The following is a 17,545-nucleotide window of genomic DNA, read 5'->3' as shown; positions in this document are numbered from 1 at the left end:
AGCCACCTCTGCGGGGGAGAGATTTAAAGTGTGTGTGTGTGCGTGTGTGTGTGTGAGATAAACATCTCTGCAGGAGGGAGACTTATGGGTTGGGTGTAATGGGTGTGTTAAGTCAGTTACATTTGAATAAACAGATAAACATCTCGGTGTGTGTGTGTGTGTGTGTGTGTGTGTGTGTGTGTGTGTGAGAGAGAGACTTGCTGTGGAAGTATGTGTGTGTGTGTGTTTATGTGGAAAACAACGTCTCCAGACACCTTCGAAACTGATCCCCAGTCAGACTAAAGCTCGGCTCAGCATTGTTTTCCAAGCGTTGATAATCTGGACCAGATATTTACAGGGAAACAGCGCTGCTAATGGAAAAGATGTCTGGAGGTTTTTTTATATAGATTTAGAGGTACACATTCTCAAAGTGGAGATAAAACGCTGTACTGAGCAATTCTGCAGAAAGTACAATGTTATTATTAGAGCTGATATTTGCAATTTTTCTAACAACAAATGCCAAATATTTGCTAATTCCAGCTTCTCAAAAGTGAGTATTTAGCCCCGTTTCGACCGCAGGAACTTGGAAGCTTTTGAGGAATCAATTCAGATGCATCATTATCTATGGGATCTTTGTTATAATGGTGATATTGCCTTTGAAATTAAGATGTTATACTAGGTGAGGATAAAGAAAATCATGTTTTTTTATTGCTTCTCCATTGTAATCTCCACGGTAATATAGTTTAGTTTACTTACAATGGATTCATATTCAAATGAAACCAGATTTGTGCATCTAAGCCTTATGGTTGAGGAGATATCCTGCTTCATTTTGGGTGATTATTTTAGGCGTTTTTTAACCTAATACCACTGCTGTTTTCACCACCATGTAGAGTACCCTCCTTTTATCTTCTAAAAACGGCACGTGTGTCCAAGTGAGCCTGTACTGTAAATACATGTGTGGACATGCATGTGATAACTCACACATGTTTGCGGTGGCAGTCGGTGATCTTGTCTCTGATGGCGTCCTGGTCGGGAAGGTACTTATTGTGGAGGAGATGCTGCCAGCTCTGGGTCTCGTCGAAGTCTCCGATCTCGGCTGATGGAGGAGGGAGACAATTCAATATTTATTTGGAGTGAGAGTGGAAAAAAGAAATTGGGGGTGAGAAGATGAAATAAAGATGCAGAGTGTTGAGGAAAAGGCCGAAGATGAAGACGGCGAGAATCGAAGCTTATACAATAAGATATTTATTCTAGTTAATGTGTTATTCATCATACTCCATCCTAATCTATTCTACTGCAGATCAGATGAAGTGTGCTGATGCGTGCGTCTCCATCTGTCCCAATACCAGCGATAATAAACCCTGCTCGTGGAACTGTACCACCCGCAGGTGCACATACAGGCTAAGGCACTCACGGTTACCACGGCAACCGAGTGATATTCTTCAGCATGCTGTGCAGGAGACACCGCAACCGTCTGCAAGACTGAATTGAATTCATAAATTCGACATCCTTCACATACAATACGGTGCTGAATAACAATGGTCGCCGAGATGACGAGCAGGTGCCACGCGATAAAAAATAAAGTGCTCATTTGATTCAGGTATCTAAATATAAGGGATGGAACTGGAAAGACAATGGAATAAGGAAAGAGGGACAGGAGGGCAACATATGAGCTGGGATCTCATGCTGACTAGCATCTGTCCTGCTGGTGTGAGCTGAATCCCAACAAAAGATCCTCTTCCCATTAGTGTTTAGTTAACTGGTTTCCACTTAAAGTAGTGACACATAAGGTAGAAGTGCTGCTGAAATACCCCCAAAGGGACAATCTGTCATGTATTGTCTATTTGGTGATGCTTTTTCATTACATTGGGTCCCACAGTGAAACTAAAGCTACATTTTCAGACATGGAAAACTTGTTTTTTTTTTCTTTCACGGGCAGCAATTAAATGTGTGTGTGTGTTGCACTTACACTGAATGATGTGGGACACCATGAGAGCAGCGCTGGTGTCGTTGCAGATGAGATGACCGCAGGCCAGGTCGCGTTTAATCTGCAGGGCGAACAGATACCTAGACACAGAGACAATAAAAGATACAGACAGAAATAGAAGAGAGCGTGGGAGGGAGGAAAGACAGACAGCGAGGAGGTTAATGCACGCTGTTAAAAGCAATTCCATTACCATCACACTGATGAGAATTTGAATGTACTGACTTCAAACCAATCCCTAATTGAGTTTATGCCCTTTTCTGTTAATCATCACACAGTCGGCTACTCATAACATGATTTGGATCTCACAAGCGGAGTCGCTGACGCACCCAGCATGCACGTTTCCAGGTCATGACGCTGCATTTCAATCAAGAAACAGCAGAGACGGCAATATAAAGAAGACTGTAGTGTAGTAAGAAGGCTGATCTCAAAACCCACAATCAGCTCAAAGACTATTTTTGCTATTATTTTGTACTGATGCGTTTTACTTTTTGAGGATTTGTTACATTTTTAGGATAAAGTCAGTAAAAAGGACAACATTCATTAAAGTTTTTGGCTTTTAAACAGATTTTGGCTGATCAAATAGGACAAATAGTGGACTGGTGCACATTCAGAGTGCATCCATGTGTGTAGGAGGGTGTGATTAATGGACCACAGCAGCTTTTTATGTGATATCCAATTCAACATTTTTATAACGGCATGATTATCTCTCTATGAAGTTAATGAGGCTTTGGCGAGTTGAGATATCTTTTTATTTTAGCCTGGAGTCATTTTACTATTTAAGAGCGCTGCCCCAATTTAGAGTGAAATACATCCACAATATGAGAAAGCAAAATACAACGATTAGCATCTACAGTATGTCTTCAAAGAAATCTTTCTTCCGTCTGTCCGTCTACATATTCGGTTCGCCCGTGTCCACATTAACCATCAAAGGAAACAGTGACAACAGTGAAACGCTGTGAGAGCCAAACAAAGGAGAGAAAAAAAAGGCTGTGTGCCCACTTCCTGTTTAACGCTGAAGTCAGCTGGCTCACTCCAAGACAATATGAGATCAGTGGAATAAACTGGCCAGCTGAGAGGCCGAACAACGTCAGTGGAAAATATGTAAAGAGTTCCGAACTGGTGATGATATTCTGTTCTATAAATTAAGTTATAATACTAAAGGTTTCAGAAATAAATTGCATTGCATTTCCTGTAGTTACTTAAAGAGGACCTATTATGCTCATTTTCAGGTGCATAATTGTATTTTGGGTTTCTAGTAGAATGTTTTTACATGCTTTAATGCTCCAAAAACACTTTATTTTTCTTATACCGGCTGTGCTGCAGCACCTCTTTTCACCTTCTGTTTGAAACGCTCCGTTTGAGCTCCTGCCCCGCCCTCCCCAAAACCCTAGTCTGCTCTCACCCACTGTTGTGATTGGTCGACCGAACCAAACTCTTCGGACTCCACTCAAGCGCCCCTCTAACTAGCTTTGTTTGCGTGCCAAACTAGCCTTTATGCAGGTATAATGCAAATGTGTTACTTGGTGACATCACCACGTTACGTAAGAAAAGGTAGGGACTTCAAGCGAGGCGTTTTAGGCAGTTCAGGAGCAGAGTTTTTGGTGTTGCCTTTGGGCTTTGTAACTTTGTAGACCTTTTACATGCACAAAAAACTATATAACACACTAAAGGAAAGGGGAAAAGCACAAAAACATAATAGGTCCTCTTTATTACAGCTCTGATACAGCTGCAGCAAAATGAACAGTCAACAGTGAGGCTGATATCAAATTAAAATTACTGAATGTAACTTTAAATCTCAAGAGATCCCCTCACAGATCAGAGGCACTACACTCGCTTCCTGCTTGGCTCTGGTCTCAAGAAAACCCAGCTGGGCCGTTAGAGGGAACCGCAGCATCACGGGACAATGTGGCAGATCACATGGTTTGTACTGCAGCTGAAACTCAAAGTCCTAAAGACAAGTACAAACGTGACAGTCTGGCTCTGTCAGACTAAACAAAACAAAAAGGCAGACGAGATGGTGGCTGATAATTTACACTTTCTGAACAAGGAAGTGAAACAGAGTCCAATATATAATCTGATATTTGAATGCTAACAGGGCAAAAAAAGTATGCTTGTCCAGATACAGCTGGATGTCTGAGGTTACTGTAACATCGAAACATGTCATCTTCCAGAATGACAAAGTCTTTTTACAGTAAAACAGCCTGTTTTCCAAAACTGTGGATCAAAAGTGGTCAGAGCATTAATCTCCTCTCAGCTGGTCTGGAACAACTAATGTTTTCATGAGCCAGAGGAAACACTAAAATGTGCTGTTCGGGTCCAGAAAATGTGTTTGATGTGATGGCATGTGGATATTAATGTGTTATAAGTGGCTGTAAAAAGTACAAAACAAGATGCAAACGCATTGTAGCTCTGCTTTATGTTGAGTCACAGCTGTGAAACTCCTCCTGACAGACTGAAAAACATTCTGTCCAGACGGAAAAACCAAAAGCAAAACAACATGTCTTTTAATCTGAGACGTCGGTCCTCAGATAGGTGTGGTTTTCTGTGTGGAGAGGACCTACCGAGTCAGCTCCTCCAAGAGCTGCGTGTGGTCAGGAGGGAAGAACTTCACCACGAAACGAAGGATGGTGTTTTTAGGCCCTGGAGGAGGAAAAAAAAAAAAGGGAGTCAGTGTGTAACGTTTACTAAATGTTCTCACCGTAGAGACACTCACATTTAAGACTTTATAGTCAGTTTGAAAATAAAAAAATATCTGTTTTTAAACCCTTACCAAATAAAAGTTTATTCAAGTGTGCTATTACTATAGCTAAGTAGTACTTATTCTAAACTTAAACTTCAGTTTACTTATTAGAGATAAATTTAAGTATACTTGGCTTATACTAACAAGTACGCAGAAAAGTATAGGTATACTTGGCTTATACTGACAAGTATGCAGAAAAGCCTCGTTATACTTGGCTTATACTGACAAGTATACAGAAAAGTCTAAGTATACTTGGTTTATATCGCTAAGTATACAGAAAAGTCTAAGTATACTTGGTTTATATCGATAAGTATACAGAAAAGTCTAAGTTTTAACTTTTATAAACTAAAAAGTGGGCCAATTTAATCTAAATAAGTATTGAAATAGTACACTTACAAATATACTACTAGTATATTGATATTAGTATACTTACTACATAAAGTTGGGGAAATATACTTGAACTTTACTTAAGTATACTTCATAAAATAAACTTGATGTGTACTACTTTTTCATAAGGGCAGTAATGTTGAAATACTTACGTCTGATCTGTTTCAGTGTCGGCTTCAGCAGATCCAGCCACACCTGAGGAGGAGGACAACTTTACTATAATGCTTGCATGACTTTTGATATGTAAGGGAGTATATTTTGAATTTATTACACCTATAAAATCTGCACTAGCTAACAAAAAACAAGATAAGAAAGCCTCAGTTATCTACTTGATGTATGCATTTGTGTGTGCGTCTGTATCTTCAGGCTGACAATGTTATCATTATTTCTTCAGCATTGCATCATTTGTTCCATCAGTTCATGTTTTTTATGCCTGAGGCGCTGAAACACAGTGAGAGTCCAGTGTTTGAGTCCACTGCAGTATTTTTATGTGCATATAGAGATAAATGGCTCTGATTGTTGTCCTCCAGCGAACTTTTCCTTTATTAGTAGCTTTTTCACGCACTAATGCAGATTCTCGCAGCAGATGTTAGCAGCAGCCAGAACAGCAGCAGAGACACCAGCGTCTGCAAACACTCTATTATTACAACCAGCTGCTCCTCCGTGAGAGAGGTGGAACAACTGAGTCCAGGTTAAAACCACGTAGATGTAGATGACAGATGAATGTGGACCCGTGTGATTAAAACTAAAGTTAACCTTGTGGGAAAGCCCTTGCTTTGAGCACTTGGCGTGTTGGAGATTCAGAGGAAATGTTGATGCTAAATGTAGATGAGTGCAAGTCATGTGTTTTTTTAAAGCAGACGACAAACAAGAGAAAGATTCTTTTAAAAGTTTCCCTTTAGGTTGTAGCTGCAGGCAAAGGTAGACAAATGATTTATTACATGAATTTTGTAAATAGATACAAGGAAAATAACTTCGTCAATCTGCAAAAATAACTGGTAGCATAACAGAATATGTGGTGTGTGTGTGTCTCTTACCGTCATCTTGCGCTGGTCCTGGTACTCCAGTCCAAAGTAATCTCCCTCTACCAGATTGAGATGGACACAAACCAGATCAAACAGCACTTTGCCGGGGGAGCGTTGCTGCAAGAGAAGAACAAAAAAGCCAAATTAGATTAAAAACAGAAGAGGAAACTGGAGGACGGGCGAGGTGAGAAGAAGAAACACAGCATCTCATCAGCTGAGTGCTGATAATGGAGGCTTTTTTTTAAAGGTCATCTGGAGGTGATTTAATCATCTACCTTTCTTTAGAATTGTACGTTGAGACACACCGAAAAATCCTGACTCGCGGTTGCCGTTTTCTCTAACGAGCTACTGACCTTTGACCTGGATGTGAGGTCTAGGCTTCAGGTTTGGCTCTAATGAATAGCTGGAGGCCGAGGCTCAGCTGGGAATGTTCAAAAACAACCACAACGCCCCAGGAAAAAAGTGTGTTCTCTGCCTAATGATGCAGCTACACCTGACGCTGAGCATTGCTTTGTTAGCATGTATACACCGGTGTTTTGTCTGGACTCATCCAGCAGCAACACAAACCTCTACAGATGTGGAACTAAACCCAAAATTAGCCCAGAATCATTTTCTCCGAGGCCGTTCGAGCTGAATGATACCACCCTGAAAGATTACAGCGTGTTATTATACATTCAGCGAGTCTGATGAGGCTCTATTCAAGTGAACATGCACTTATATGATGGCAAGCATTCCTTCCTTTGAAAGGCGGATATATAATTACAGTAGTTTCATTATACAAATTGTACATTTTTACGCAATACATTGGCCCACCTCTCCCCTTTCACTTTCCTTAAATAAAACCTTTCTATAGCCTGAAAACAGAGCCAGGAGGAGGTGCAGAAGTCTAGTTTTCTCTCAGAACACTTGAATTACAATATGCTGAAAGGTTATTATGGAATTATGGAAGCCCAATGATGCCAAAAATATACTGCCTACTGTCACTTTAAAAAGGGACTGTATGTTACCTTTTACACATACAAATCGTATTTATTGCCAGTGTGTGAACAGGCTGTAATATAACCGAAGACCTTCCGCGACTTTCTGGGTTTCCTCTATCAGCCTGCTTTTAATGTGAAGAACCCGGGCAATTTTCCGGGAAAATCCAACGAATTGTGCCTTAGCTGTAGCTAACGTTCGGTTAGAAATGGAGTCCTGCTGACGCCAACACACGACCACGACTCATACTCCAACACAAACTCCACGGAAGCACAAAAGAAAAGTGATATCTAGTGAAGCCCGTCTTGCAAAATAGGAATGTTACCGACGTCGGAGGGGAAAACTAGTGTTGTGGGAAGTGAGTGTTGAAGCACGAGAGACAGAGAGCGAGCAGCGCAGCAGAAGAGAGTCAGTTTAGCTCAGAGAATATCAAGTGAATGTTCAGTAGAAGTTACAGTTTGTGCGGAAATGTGTCGTGTTTCCTGCTGCTGAGAGAAGTGACGGCGAGGGTTAACTCCACACTGTTGTGAAATTGGAAAGGAAAAGAGAGAGAGAGAGAGTAAAGAAGTCCGAGAAGAAAAAGGAAGAGGACAGGAATCAGGGCGGTGAAGGCCAAGGTGTGAGCCAAGTATGTCACCATCTGGCTACCGTGTGTGTCCATCTGTCTCTGTGTGGTCAGCCCTGCTGCAGAGACACACCCACCTATATATACCGGCACACACACACACACACACACTCACGCTACCCAGGCCTCTGGAAGCAATAACGATCATAACGTGTCGGTTATTCTGCTGTCAGATAGCAGAAGATGCAAACTGACTGAGTGACATCCCGTGTGCATGTTATAGGTCAGACGGGGAGTTTGACTTGACAGATGCTACGGTCACCGGCGAAGCTCAAGGATCCCTGGAGTTTTGGGCCGGATCCAGGTCTGGTAATCTTGGTTTAAAGGAGGTTAAGAGAGGAGAGGAGAGGAGAGGAGGACGTTGGAGAACAGGTTGGAGGAGAAGCCAAGAGCTTGTTTGTCTGCATTTATTTGTGTAAAAAAAACACTTTTTTTAGGGCTGTCAATCGATTAAATCACACATTTTTATCTGTTCAAAATGTTCTTTAAAAAGGGAGATTTGTCTCCTCTTATCAACATGGGAGTGGACAAATATGCTGCTCCACGCAAATGTAAGTATATATTTATTATTGGAAATCAATTAACAACACAAAACAATGACAGATATTGTCCAGAAACCCTCACAGGTACTGCATTTAGCAGAAAAAAAACCCAAACTGCATGTGATTATCATAAAGTGGGCATGTCTGTAAAGGGGAGACTGGTGGGTACCCATAGAACCCATTTACATTCACATGCCGGCAATGCCGGTTTTTCTTTGCCAAAATTTGATGCAAGTTTGGAGCGTTATTTAAACTCCTTCCTGACAAGCTAGTTAAACATGGTTGGTACCAATGGATTTATTAGGTTTTGTAGTCTCATATGATACCAGTATCTTCACTCTAGCTTTAAAACCACGCCCGCGACAAGCTAAAAATCGCAAGTTGCGTTAAAGAAATTAGTGGCATCAAAACAAATTTGCGTTATTACCGCATGAACTTTAACAGCCCTACTGTTTTTTTTGCAGATGTTTCTTGATTAAACTGTACTTTTGGTCAACTATGCATGCTTAAATTTGCTTTATTAAGTATGAGATGTCCAACTTCAACAATAAAAAGTCAAATTTTCTGCAAAACAACGTCAACGTGTCATCATGTGAACCAAAAAGAGGAAGATAGTTGAGTATGGAGTAAGAGATTTAGACTTTACAGACAGAGGAAAAATAAGACAGAATAAGACAAACAAAACATAGTATTTTTCGTGTCTTCCACATGTCAGTATCAGCCACAATCCTGCACAAGAAGAGGAGAAGACGAGCGACAGAAAAGCATGAGCAAGGCGTTTGAAACATGGGTGCAGCAGGTCGAATGAGGTAGATTTCCAAGTATGTTTTGGGCGAAAGCAATTTCCTTTAATATCAGCGAACCCTTCTCCAATAACTACAGTAAGCCCGCGTGCATGCATCGGGGGAGATATCACATTCAAGTAATGTAAGACACAGGAATGCAGAGGGGAATGTCATTGAGGGGATGGTGGTGAAATCTTTAAATATCAAAACCAGTTAGAATAACAGCGGAGTCACGAACACATGATGAGTCTGAGGCCAACCTGATGCTTCACCAGTCTGGTCGTAATTCAATTTCTCTGTCACGCGACACCTAAATTTAACCTCAACTGTGCGAAAAGAAGCTGTAATGAAAAGGTGTGAGCAGAAGTGCTGAGAAAGTGAAGAAAACAGGATCCCAAAGAGACTGTAGGCGTGTTCAGATTCAGCTCTTTTTGGGCACTGAAGCAGCCCTCTGAAGAAACAACAAGCAGTAGCCGGCCACTGAATCTGGTCAACAGGGTGATGACAGAAGTCGGTTTCAAACTTCAAAGCTGCACGTAAAGAAAGAGCGGAGAATGAAACTTTTTAAAGCCTGATAATCTGATGTAGGTTTATAAAAAAAACATATTTAAGGTCGTCAAATTTGCAGCGTTTCACTTTCACTGTTAGTTGCAGTGATGAGGAAATGAAAGAGGAATGGGATGAAACAGGACTCTCATCCTGTTAACCCTCTGAGACCCACAATAGACCCAGTTTTGTCTTTTTTTTAGGTAGGTACAGGTATCCTCTGAATGCTCTAGGTCTCTAATCTGATCCATCCATCCTCTGAATGCTCTAGGTCTCTAGTTTGATCCATCCATCCTCTGAATGCTCTAGGTCTCTAGTCTGATCCATCCATCCTCTGAATGCTCTAGGTCTCTAGTTTGATCCATCCATCCTCTGAATGCTCTAGGTCTCTTGTTTGATCCATCCATCCATCCTCTGAATGCTCTAGGTCTCTAGACTGATCCATCCATCCTTTGAATGCTCTAGGTCTCTAGTCTGATCCATCCATCCTCTGAATGCTCTAGGTCTCTAGTTTGTGGCTGTAAAGTTTCATGAGGCTGTGATTATCCTAGAGGTCACCACAGGTCATTTTATACAGTGAGGTTTCAAAAAATGGTCCCACTACAATGAAATGTCTCCTATGGGGACTAACATCATCACACATGAATACAGTTGGGCTCATTGGATCCACAAGAGTCTCAGCTTTACAGTGATTCAAGACAGTTTAGGGACCCCAGTATGAAGAAATATTCAGAGTTTTAAGGGGTTAAAGCACTGATCAAAATACTGTATAAATTGCCTTTCATTTCCAGGTGTAGTTCCCTGTTAGGTGAGATAATACCCGTAAGTTTCCGATCTGACCGCCCAGTTCCTAATCCCCCTCGCCAGCAGAGTAAGTCCACTTTGTAACACGCGATGGTCGTGTCTTAAACGGTCAACATCAAAAGGTCAAGGATTCTCTGGCGGCGGAAAGGGATGTCATTTATCTCTTTCATGGTAAAGTTGTTGTGTTGGAAAAGTCAGAACTCCTCTTCTTTTTTTTATGACATTTCAAGCACTTCATAAATAGAAATAACAGCTTTGGAAATGAAAACTGTGGATGTGTTTGACAAAACATAGCAGTGTTTGGGATTTTTTTTTAATAAAATGTCACACTTAAGTCTAGCAATTACTATGGTGGACTATATCTAAACGTTTTCAAGTCAGAGTGAAGATACTGGTATCATATGAAACTACAAAACCTAATGAATTTATTGGTACCAACCATGTCATACTAGCATGTCTATAAGAACGCTAAATAACACCACAAAGTTACGCTAAATTTTGGTGAGGAAAAACTGTCATGGCCATTTTCAAAGGGGTTCCTTGATCTCTGACCTCCAGATGTGTGAATGTAAATGGGTTCTATGGGTACCCACGAGTCTCCTCTTTACAGACATGCCCACTTTATGATAATCACATGCAGTTTGGGGCAAAAAATATGCATTTTTTTGAATGCAGTACAAATGCTAAAATTCTATTTTAAAATGGTAGAAAACTAAAAAATGTCAAAAGTTTTTGATCCCAAATCCTAGCATGGCTTTTTCTACAGTGTTCCTCAAGGTCTTGGTGTCTTAATGTGGTATTTTGGAGGGATTATTGATCAGTTTTATCGATTCTTGATTGGTAAAAAATTGTTAAATTTAGCACCAAATCTATGGAATACAATGGTATCAACCCCAAAAATTGCTGCAACAACTTATGAGACATAATAGAGCATGGGAATGACCATCATATACTTACAACTTGACACACAGTGCTGAGCTGCATCTCAAATTAATCTTCAGGTTCCCAGCTTTCAGATGATGTACACCACTTCTATGTGACATCTACTGCCGACTATTTATCTCCCCCTACCCCCCACCTCTACCCCTCTAAAAAAGAGTGGAACGGTGAGGGGTTAACAGGTAGATAAAGCTGCTCTCTCTTAGTTTAATCAGGTGATGCCATCTTTATTCATAAAACTAAATTTGCGCTGCACAACCTGCACTTTCCCTCGCTTGGCCTGCTGTGTGATCGCCTATTTACAATCCCAAGTTCCAAACTAAATTGCTGTCAATGTGTGATTTGTTCAGCCTGTAAACTTTTCAAAAGCATATGTTAATAATGTACCAAAAGAAACCAGGCCAACGCTGCTTACTAAATTAAAGTGGCACTTCAAATGGAACAGCCTGTTCTTGGCAAGAGTCTCAGCAGAGGAAGTGGTCACCCAGCCGAAGTCGGACGTGATATATATAGGTTCTGTTTACAGTAAAATAGGAGAATAATAATAGGCGAACAAATAGGGAAGGTGGGAATCTTCTACGAGGTCATAGTTTGAGAGTTTTATGATCTAAAAATAATTGGTGAACATTTTACAGCAGTGCAGAGCAGACTAGGCCCTGTGGAGCCCAGACTGAGGTCCTTTCAGTTCAAATCACAATCACTTCATTCAGTAACTCATCAATGAGCCTTTCTTAGTCGGCCAGAAACACACACACTTGTGCTCGCTCACTTGCACACACAGAGTTTTATCACATCTTATCTAGCAGACGCTCTGCAAACCCTGGACATATTGAAGGTTCTCTCTGCAGCACACAGTGACACATTCATTGGCATGTGAGCTCGCATGCAGACGCACAATTAAAGAGTCTAAAAAAAAGCTTGTTGGAGTCAGACTTTCCTGCTGCAGCTCTGGACTGTACAGTACAAAAAGCAGCCGGGCAAAAAGGCCAAGGTCACGTCCTTAAAGGCAGGGTCCAGTTTCACACAGCTGTCCTTTTGGGCCTTACACCAACATGGCGCTTGTCTTTTAAGATAATTAGAAGGCTAGCAGGTCTAGTAAGTGAGCCTTAACAACCAGTGGATGCTGGCTTCAGGCCTGGCGAGTCATCCAAGCTGAGCAAAATAGCTCCAGACATGGGAAAAAGAAGCAAAAATCGGTTTGCGATGCAGCTTTTCAGTGTGTCCTGCTTGGAATAATTAAGCTCTTGTTGCTAATGAGGACACATTTTTATTGACGGGACAGCGCACAGGCAGTAAAATAAGAGCGAGCAAGTGAGAGTCACGGAGGCTGTCTGCAGCTGTGGCGACCTCTTCCTCCTTCTGTTTACCTTTCATAGAAATGACTCTTTCCTTGCAGCAAATTATAGTGGTGCCCCTGAATCTAAATGTAGGTTAGGGGGGGTTGTGTGTCACAACGGAGGATATAAATAATTAGGGCTGTCAAAGTTAACGCGATAATAACGCAAATTCATTTTAATGCCACTAATTTCTTTATCGCAACTTGCGATTGTCGAAAGCTAGATTGAAGATACTGAAATCATCATCAAAATCCAAGGAATCCATTGGTATCATGTCATACTAGCTTGTCGAGAAGGAGGTTAAATAACGCTCCAGAGTTGGGTTCAATTTTGGTGAGGAAAAACTGTCATGGCCATTTTCAAAGGGGTCCCTTTGACCTCTGACCTCCAGATATGTGAATGAAAATGGGTTCTATGGGTACCCACGAGTCTCCCCTTTACAGACATGCCCACTTTATGATAATCACATGCAGTTTGGGGCAAGTCATAGTCAAGTCAGCACACTGACAGCTGTTGTTGCCTGTTGGGCTGCAGTTTAACATGTTATGATTTGAATATATATTTCTTATGCTAAATGCAGTACCTGTGAGGGTTTCTGGACAATATCTGTCATTGTTTTGTGTTGTTAATTGATTTACAATAATAAATATAAACATACATTTGCATAAAGCAGCATATTTGTCCACTCCCGTGTTGATAAGAGTATTAAATACATGACACATCTCCCTTTAAGGCACATTTTGAACAGATAAAAAATGTGATTATGTTTGCGATTAAATATTTTAATTGATTGACAGCCCTAGTAAATGTTCATTACAGTTGGCCGGTACGTTGACTGTGGCAGATACCACGTGGTGAGTGTTCCTGGTTAGTGTTACTGACAATAAACAAGGTTGGAGTTGTCAGCAAAAAGACGCAAAATTGATGGTAAATGCTCTAAAACTTTCTTATGGACTCACTCGCTCCATTGTCCGTTGTCCGTTGTCCAGAATCAACAGCCTGCGAAAACACCCAGAAGATTCACCACTTCCTCTCCTTTAAATCCAAGACCTCTCGCATGCTACACGGTCAGTGCCTGGCTAAACTGGGATGTTGTATATCAAAGTAATTGCTCTCTTTATTCCACTACCCAGCCCCTTGAGGCCTATAACGAAGAAAACCTACACATAATTCACTTTCTCTCTTTAGTCTCTCCTATTGTCAGTGTTTCTCTGTGGCCAAAGCTCCCTTTATGTTACAGATGAATGGCTAATGAAAACGCATCAATTATATCTTCCTCCCAAGCATGTTTAGTAGTTAGTAAAACAGTCACACCAGCAGAGCTTAAAGTACAATCTGTATCTCGCTCTCCTATTCTCTCAACAACACACCCGCTTTCCATTTAAAGTGGACATATTTTACCTATTAATTGTTTTGTTTAGCTTCCAGTATTTTCCTTCACACTCCCTTTTTCTTCAGATCCGGTCTTGCCCTGCAAACCATGGCCAAGCAAAATATTCTCGCCATCTGCCGCGGTGTGCTGAGGGTTTACAGAGAGGCCCACAGCGTTACGAATGCAAATGACCTATGAAATTCCCGCAGAACGCAGATGGCATTTGTGCTTTTCATACTTTGGGTTGTGATAGATATTACATTCGGTTGATGTGGTCCACTGCAAAAGTTATAAACTTGGAAAGGGAATTTCTGAAGTATCAAGACTTATCTATCCATCCATTATCTGTAACCGCTTATCCCATTCAGGGTGGCGGGGGGGGCTGGGGTCGATCCCAGCTGACATTGGTTGGTACACCCTGGACAGGTCGCCTGGTCACAGGGCTGATACATAGAGACAGATCTAGAGTCAACAATTAACCTAACCTGCATGTCTTTGGACTGTGGGGGAAACCGGAGCACCCGGAGTAAACCCACCATAACACTGCGAGAACATGCAAACCCCCTGTTGCTCTGAGGCGGCAGCGCTAACCACCGCACCCACCCTGCAGCCCAAGACTTATCTAGCTTTCCGGAAATTAAAATCAAGATATCTTACTGATTTTTTCAAAACAAGACATGCGTGAAATAAGAGAACACGGCTTGAGGCAAACTGGCACGAAGTAAGGGGGATGTTTGAAAAGGTACTTCTCTGTAGTCCTGCACTCAGACGAACGTCAGCAGGGATGGAAACCAGATGGGTGAGACTGATGATAACAACTCTCCACGGGGGGAAAAAAAACGCCTCAAAGCTGTTCAGTTTCTTGCTTCAGTCCCCTGCTATGAATTCCAGCAGGGATCTTTGTCAGGCAGATGAGAGAAGAATGTGTTTGAGATATTACTTAAAAATCGGACCATTACTGGATGTTTTTCTTGACTCACAATTTCGCAGCAATGGACCTTTCTAGAAGATAAACATACTAAAAAACAAATGGTGCTAACTTCAAGGACAAAGAGACAGGAAGAGAGATATGGGAAGACTGAAAATGAAAGAGATAGTTAGACCCTGCTGGGAGAGCGCCAGGGAATCACCCGAACCTTCAGCTTCAGAGTTGCGAACTAAGCTGTAATTTGAGCTGTAAATCTGTACAGTTCTTTCATTATTTTCATGGTCAACCTTATCGTGAAACTCAGGGGGTTTCATACCAGAGAGTTTGCCGTGTCCTGCTACTATACTGCAGGTCAATAGGTCAAAAATCAACAGAGATGACACAGCTAAAGCAATCATTCTTAGGAAAGGAACGATTCCACTTTAAATCCAAATCACCAGCGCTGGGTGGAAACCTGCAGCCCCGCAGCAAACGCTCTACCGTAGAGGCCAGACACACAGCTATCCAACGTTAAAGATCAACGTGAGCGTGCTAAACATACTGAGCGTCATCTTTTCTTGTAAAATCCATCCATCCATCCATTATCAGTAACCGCTTATCCTATTCAGGGTCGCGGGGGGGGGCTTGAGCCGATCCCAGCTGACATTGGGTGAAGGCGGGGTACACCCTGGACAGGTCGTCAGACTATCACAGGGCTGACACATAGAAACAGACAACCATTCACGCTCACATTCACACCTACTGGACATTTAGAGTCAACAATTAACCTAACCTGCATGTCTTTGGACTGTGGGGGGAAACCTGAGCACCCGGAGAAAACCCAACTTGGGGAGGACATGCAAACTCCACATGCCGGGTTTGAACCTGCGACCCTCTTACTGTGAGGCACTGCACCATCGTGCCACAACTCCAATGAAATACAGGAAACTGTTCGGGGAAACCTGAGCACCCGGAGCAAACCCATGCACGCTAACACGGGGAGAACATGCAAACTACACACAGACCACAGCACTGCTCCCTTTTCTTGTAAAATGTCCGGTGTAATCCATAACACCGGTGTTGTCGTGAGTTTATCAACCGGTGGGAAACTTTCCTCACCGTCACATCCCTACAGCCCATCAAGCGTCCAATGCCGGGAAGCGAGGCGATCCCTCACGTCCAAAAAAACGCCCCTGTGGACTCGTATGCATAATTGTGTTACTTTCTACTTTATCCGTTAGTATGCATGCTATCATTTTGTGCTATTCCCAGACCGTTTACTTGAGGAGTGGTTCCCCGAGGCTAAAAATAATTGAGTCTCTGTTATGTTTAATAGCCTAACACACACACACACACAGACTAAGCAAAGGAGTCCATAAAAATCTGGTTTAGTAGTGTCATGTTGAAGTCATTGTCAGCTTTAGTAGGAGTACATGCTGCCTAAAGCATCACTTCTCAAAGACAAAGAAGACAAAGATCGTCCCCACTGTGTGTGAGTTTTCCTGAAAGCCTGCTGGTATTGATGGGGTATTTAGTAAAGGAACAGGTTTTTATAGCTATCGTTTAATGGGATTTTATGCGATATACGTTTTTTACATTTTTAGTGCCTGTGCTGCAGTCAATATCACCCTGTTATGAGGCTAAAGAAAGCCAACAGTAACTTCCCCTCAAGGAAAAAAGAGTAAAAACAGCAGTGAACAGCAGGACAGCTGGGAGAGGCTTCCTCCCTCCTCGACTGTCCACCAATCACATCCTCTCGTTCAGATTAGGTTAAACGGCTTAACCCTACTGGCAAGACGTCAGAGCCAGTTCCTCCACGCCACCAGAAGGGAGAGGACTCGCACACAAACACAGATGGACGCACATTATGCCCTAACTGGACTGTTGAATACACAGCATGTTGGCAAAATACCTGCAAGCATTGTCAGGAGTGACAGCAAGGCACTGTGGGAAATCAAACTGGCACTGATGGGGGGAGGATGTTAATGCCTGCAGGGCTGCTATGAAGACATGTCTCAGTGTGTGTGTGCGTTCACGGCACACTTGAGGCAGACAATTAAATCGAGCAGCAGAGGGGAACACATGTTGTACCATTAAAAAAAGCAATTGGTGTCTCGTGTAGGATGGTGGCGTTGGCGGCGGCGGCGTTGGGTTCGTTTGTACTGCGCCTCGTGCAATAATGAGGTCTGTAAATCTCACAACAGGGTTGCTTTGTTTCCTAAAAGCCTCTGGAGCTCCGTCGAGACACAGGATGATAAAATGGAAATGGTACAAGCTTTTATCTAAAGTGTCTTACAGTACCGTGAGCACACTTGCTGCTGATGCTGCTGCTGCTGCTGCTGCTGCTGTGGGAACACCATCCCTATGAGTGTTAACATGCCAAAGATCTGTTATTATTTTGAGATCTGAAATTATCTTTACAATGATAACACTGAATACTCTAAAGGAGAGGTTTTCAAATTCCCCTTTCACACCGAGGACTCAGCCAGGGTCAGACCAGGGTCGATGACAATCGGGGCGGGACAAACCTATTCGGTTGCAAATGAGGGCGCACGGTCCGTAACGCAACTGTCACAGGTCACTGTAGCTCAA

At 42.2% G+C, this 17,545-nt stretch overlaps 1 protein-coding gene across 2 annotated transcripts in view; it reads right to left on the bottom strand.

The window, feature by feature from the left end:
- Positions 1-17,545, bottom strand: part of LOC141762856 (FERM, ARHGEF and pleckstrin domain-containing protein 1-like) — a 62,322-nt gene that overhangs the window by 23,671 nt on the left and 21,106 nt on the right. For both annotated transcript variants that reach the window (XM_074626969.1, XM_074626971.1), the window contains exons 3-7: positions 6,131-6,235; positions 5,246-5,288; positions 4,528-4,606; positions 1,949-2,046; positions 961-1,075 (exon numbers count right to left, since the gene is read on the bottom strand). In XM_074626969.1, the coding sequence (XP_074483070.1) occupies positions 961-1,075; positions 1,949-2,046; positions 4,528-4,606; positions 5,246-5,288; positions 6,131-6,235 (440 nt within the window). The remainder of the gene's footprint in view (positions 1-960; positions 1,076-1,948; positions 2,047-4,527; positions 4,607-5,245; positions 5,289-6,130; positions 6,236-17,545) is intronic.

The sequence above is a fragment of the Sebastes fasciatus genome, chromosome 24, assembly GCF_043250625.1.
Source record: "Sebastes fasciatus isolate fSebFas1 chromosome 24, fSebFas1.pri, whole genome shotgun sequence".
In the NCBI taxonomy this organism is placed as follows: Eukaryota; Metazoa; Chordata; class Actinopteri; order Perciformes; family Sebastidae; genus Sebastes; species Sebastes fasciatus.
This window is presented reverse-complemented; position numbering and strand designations above follow the sequence as displayed.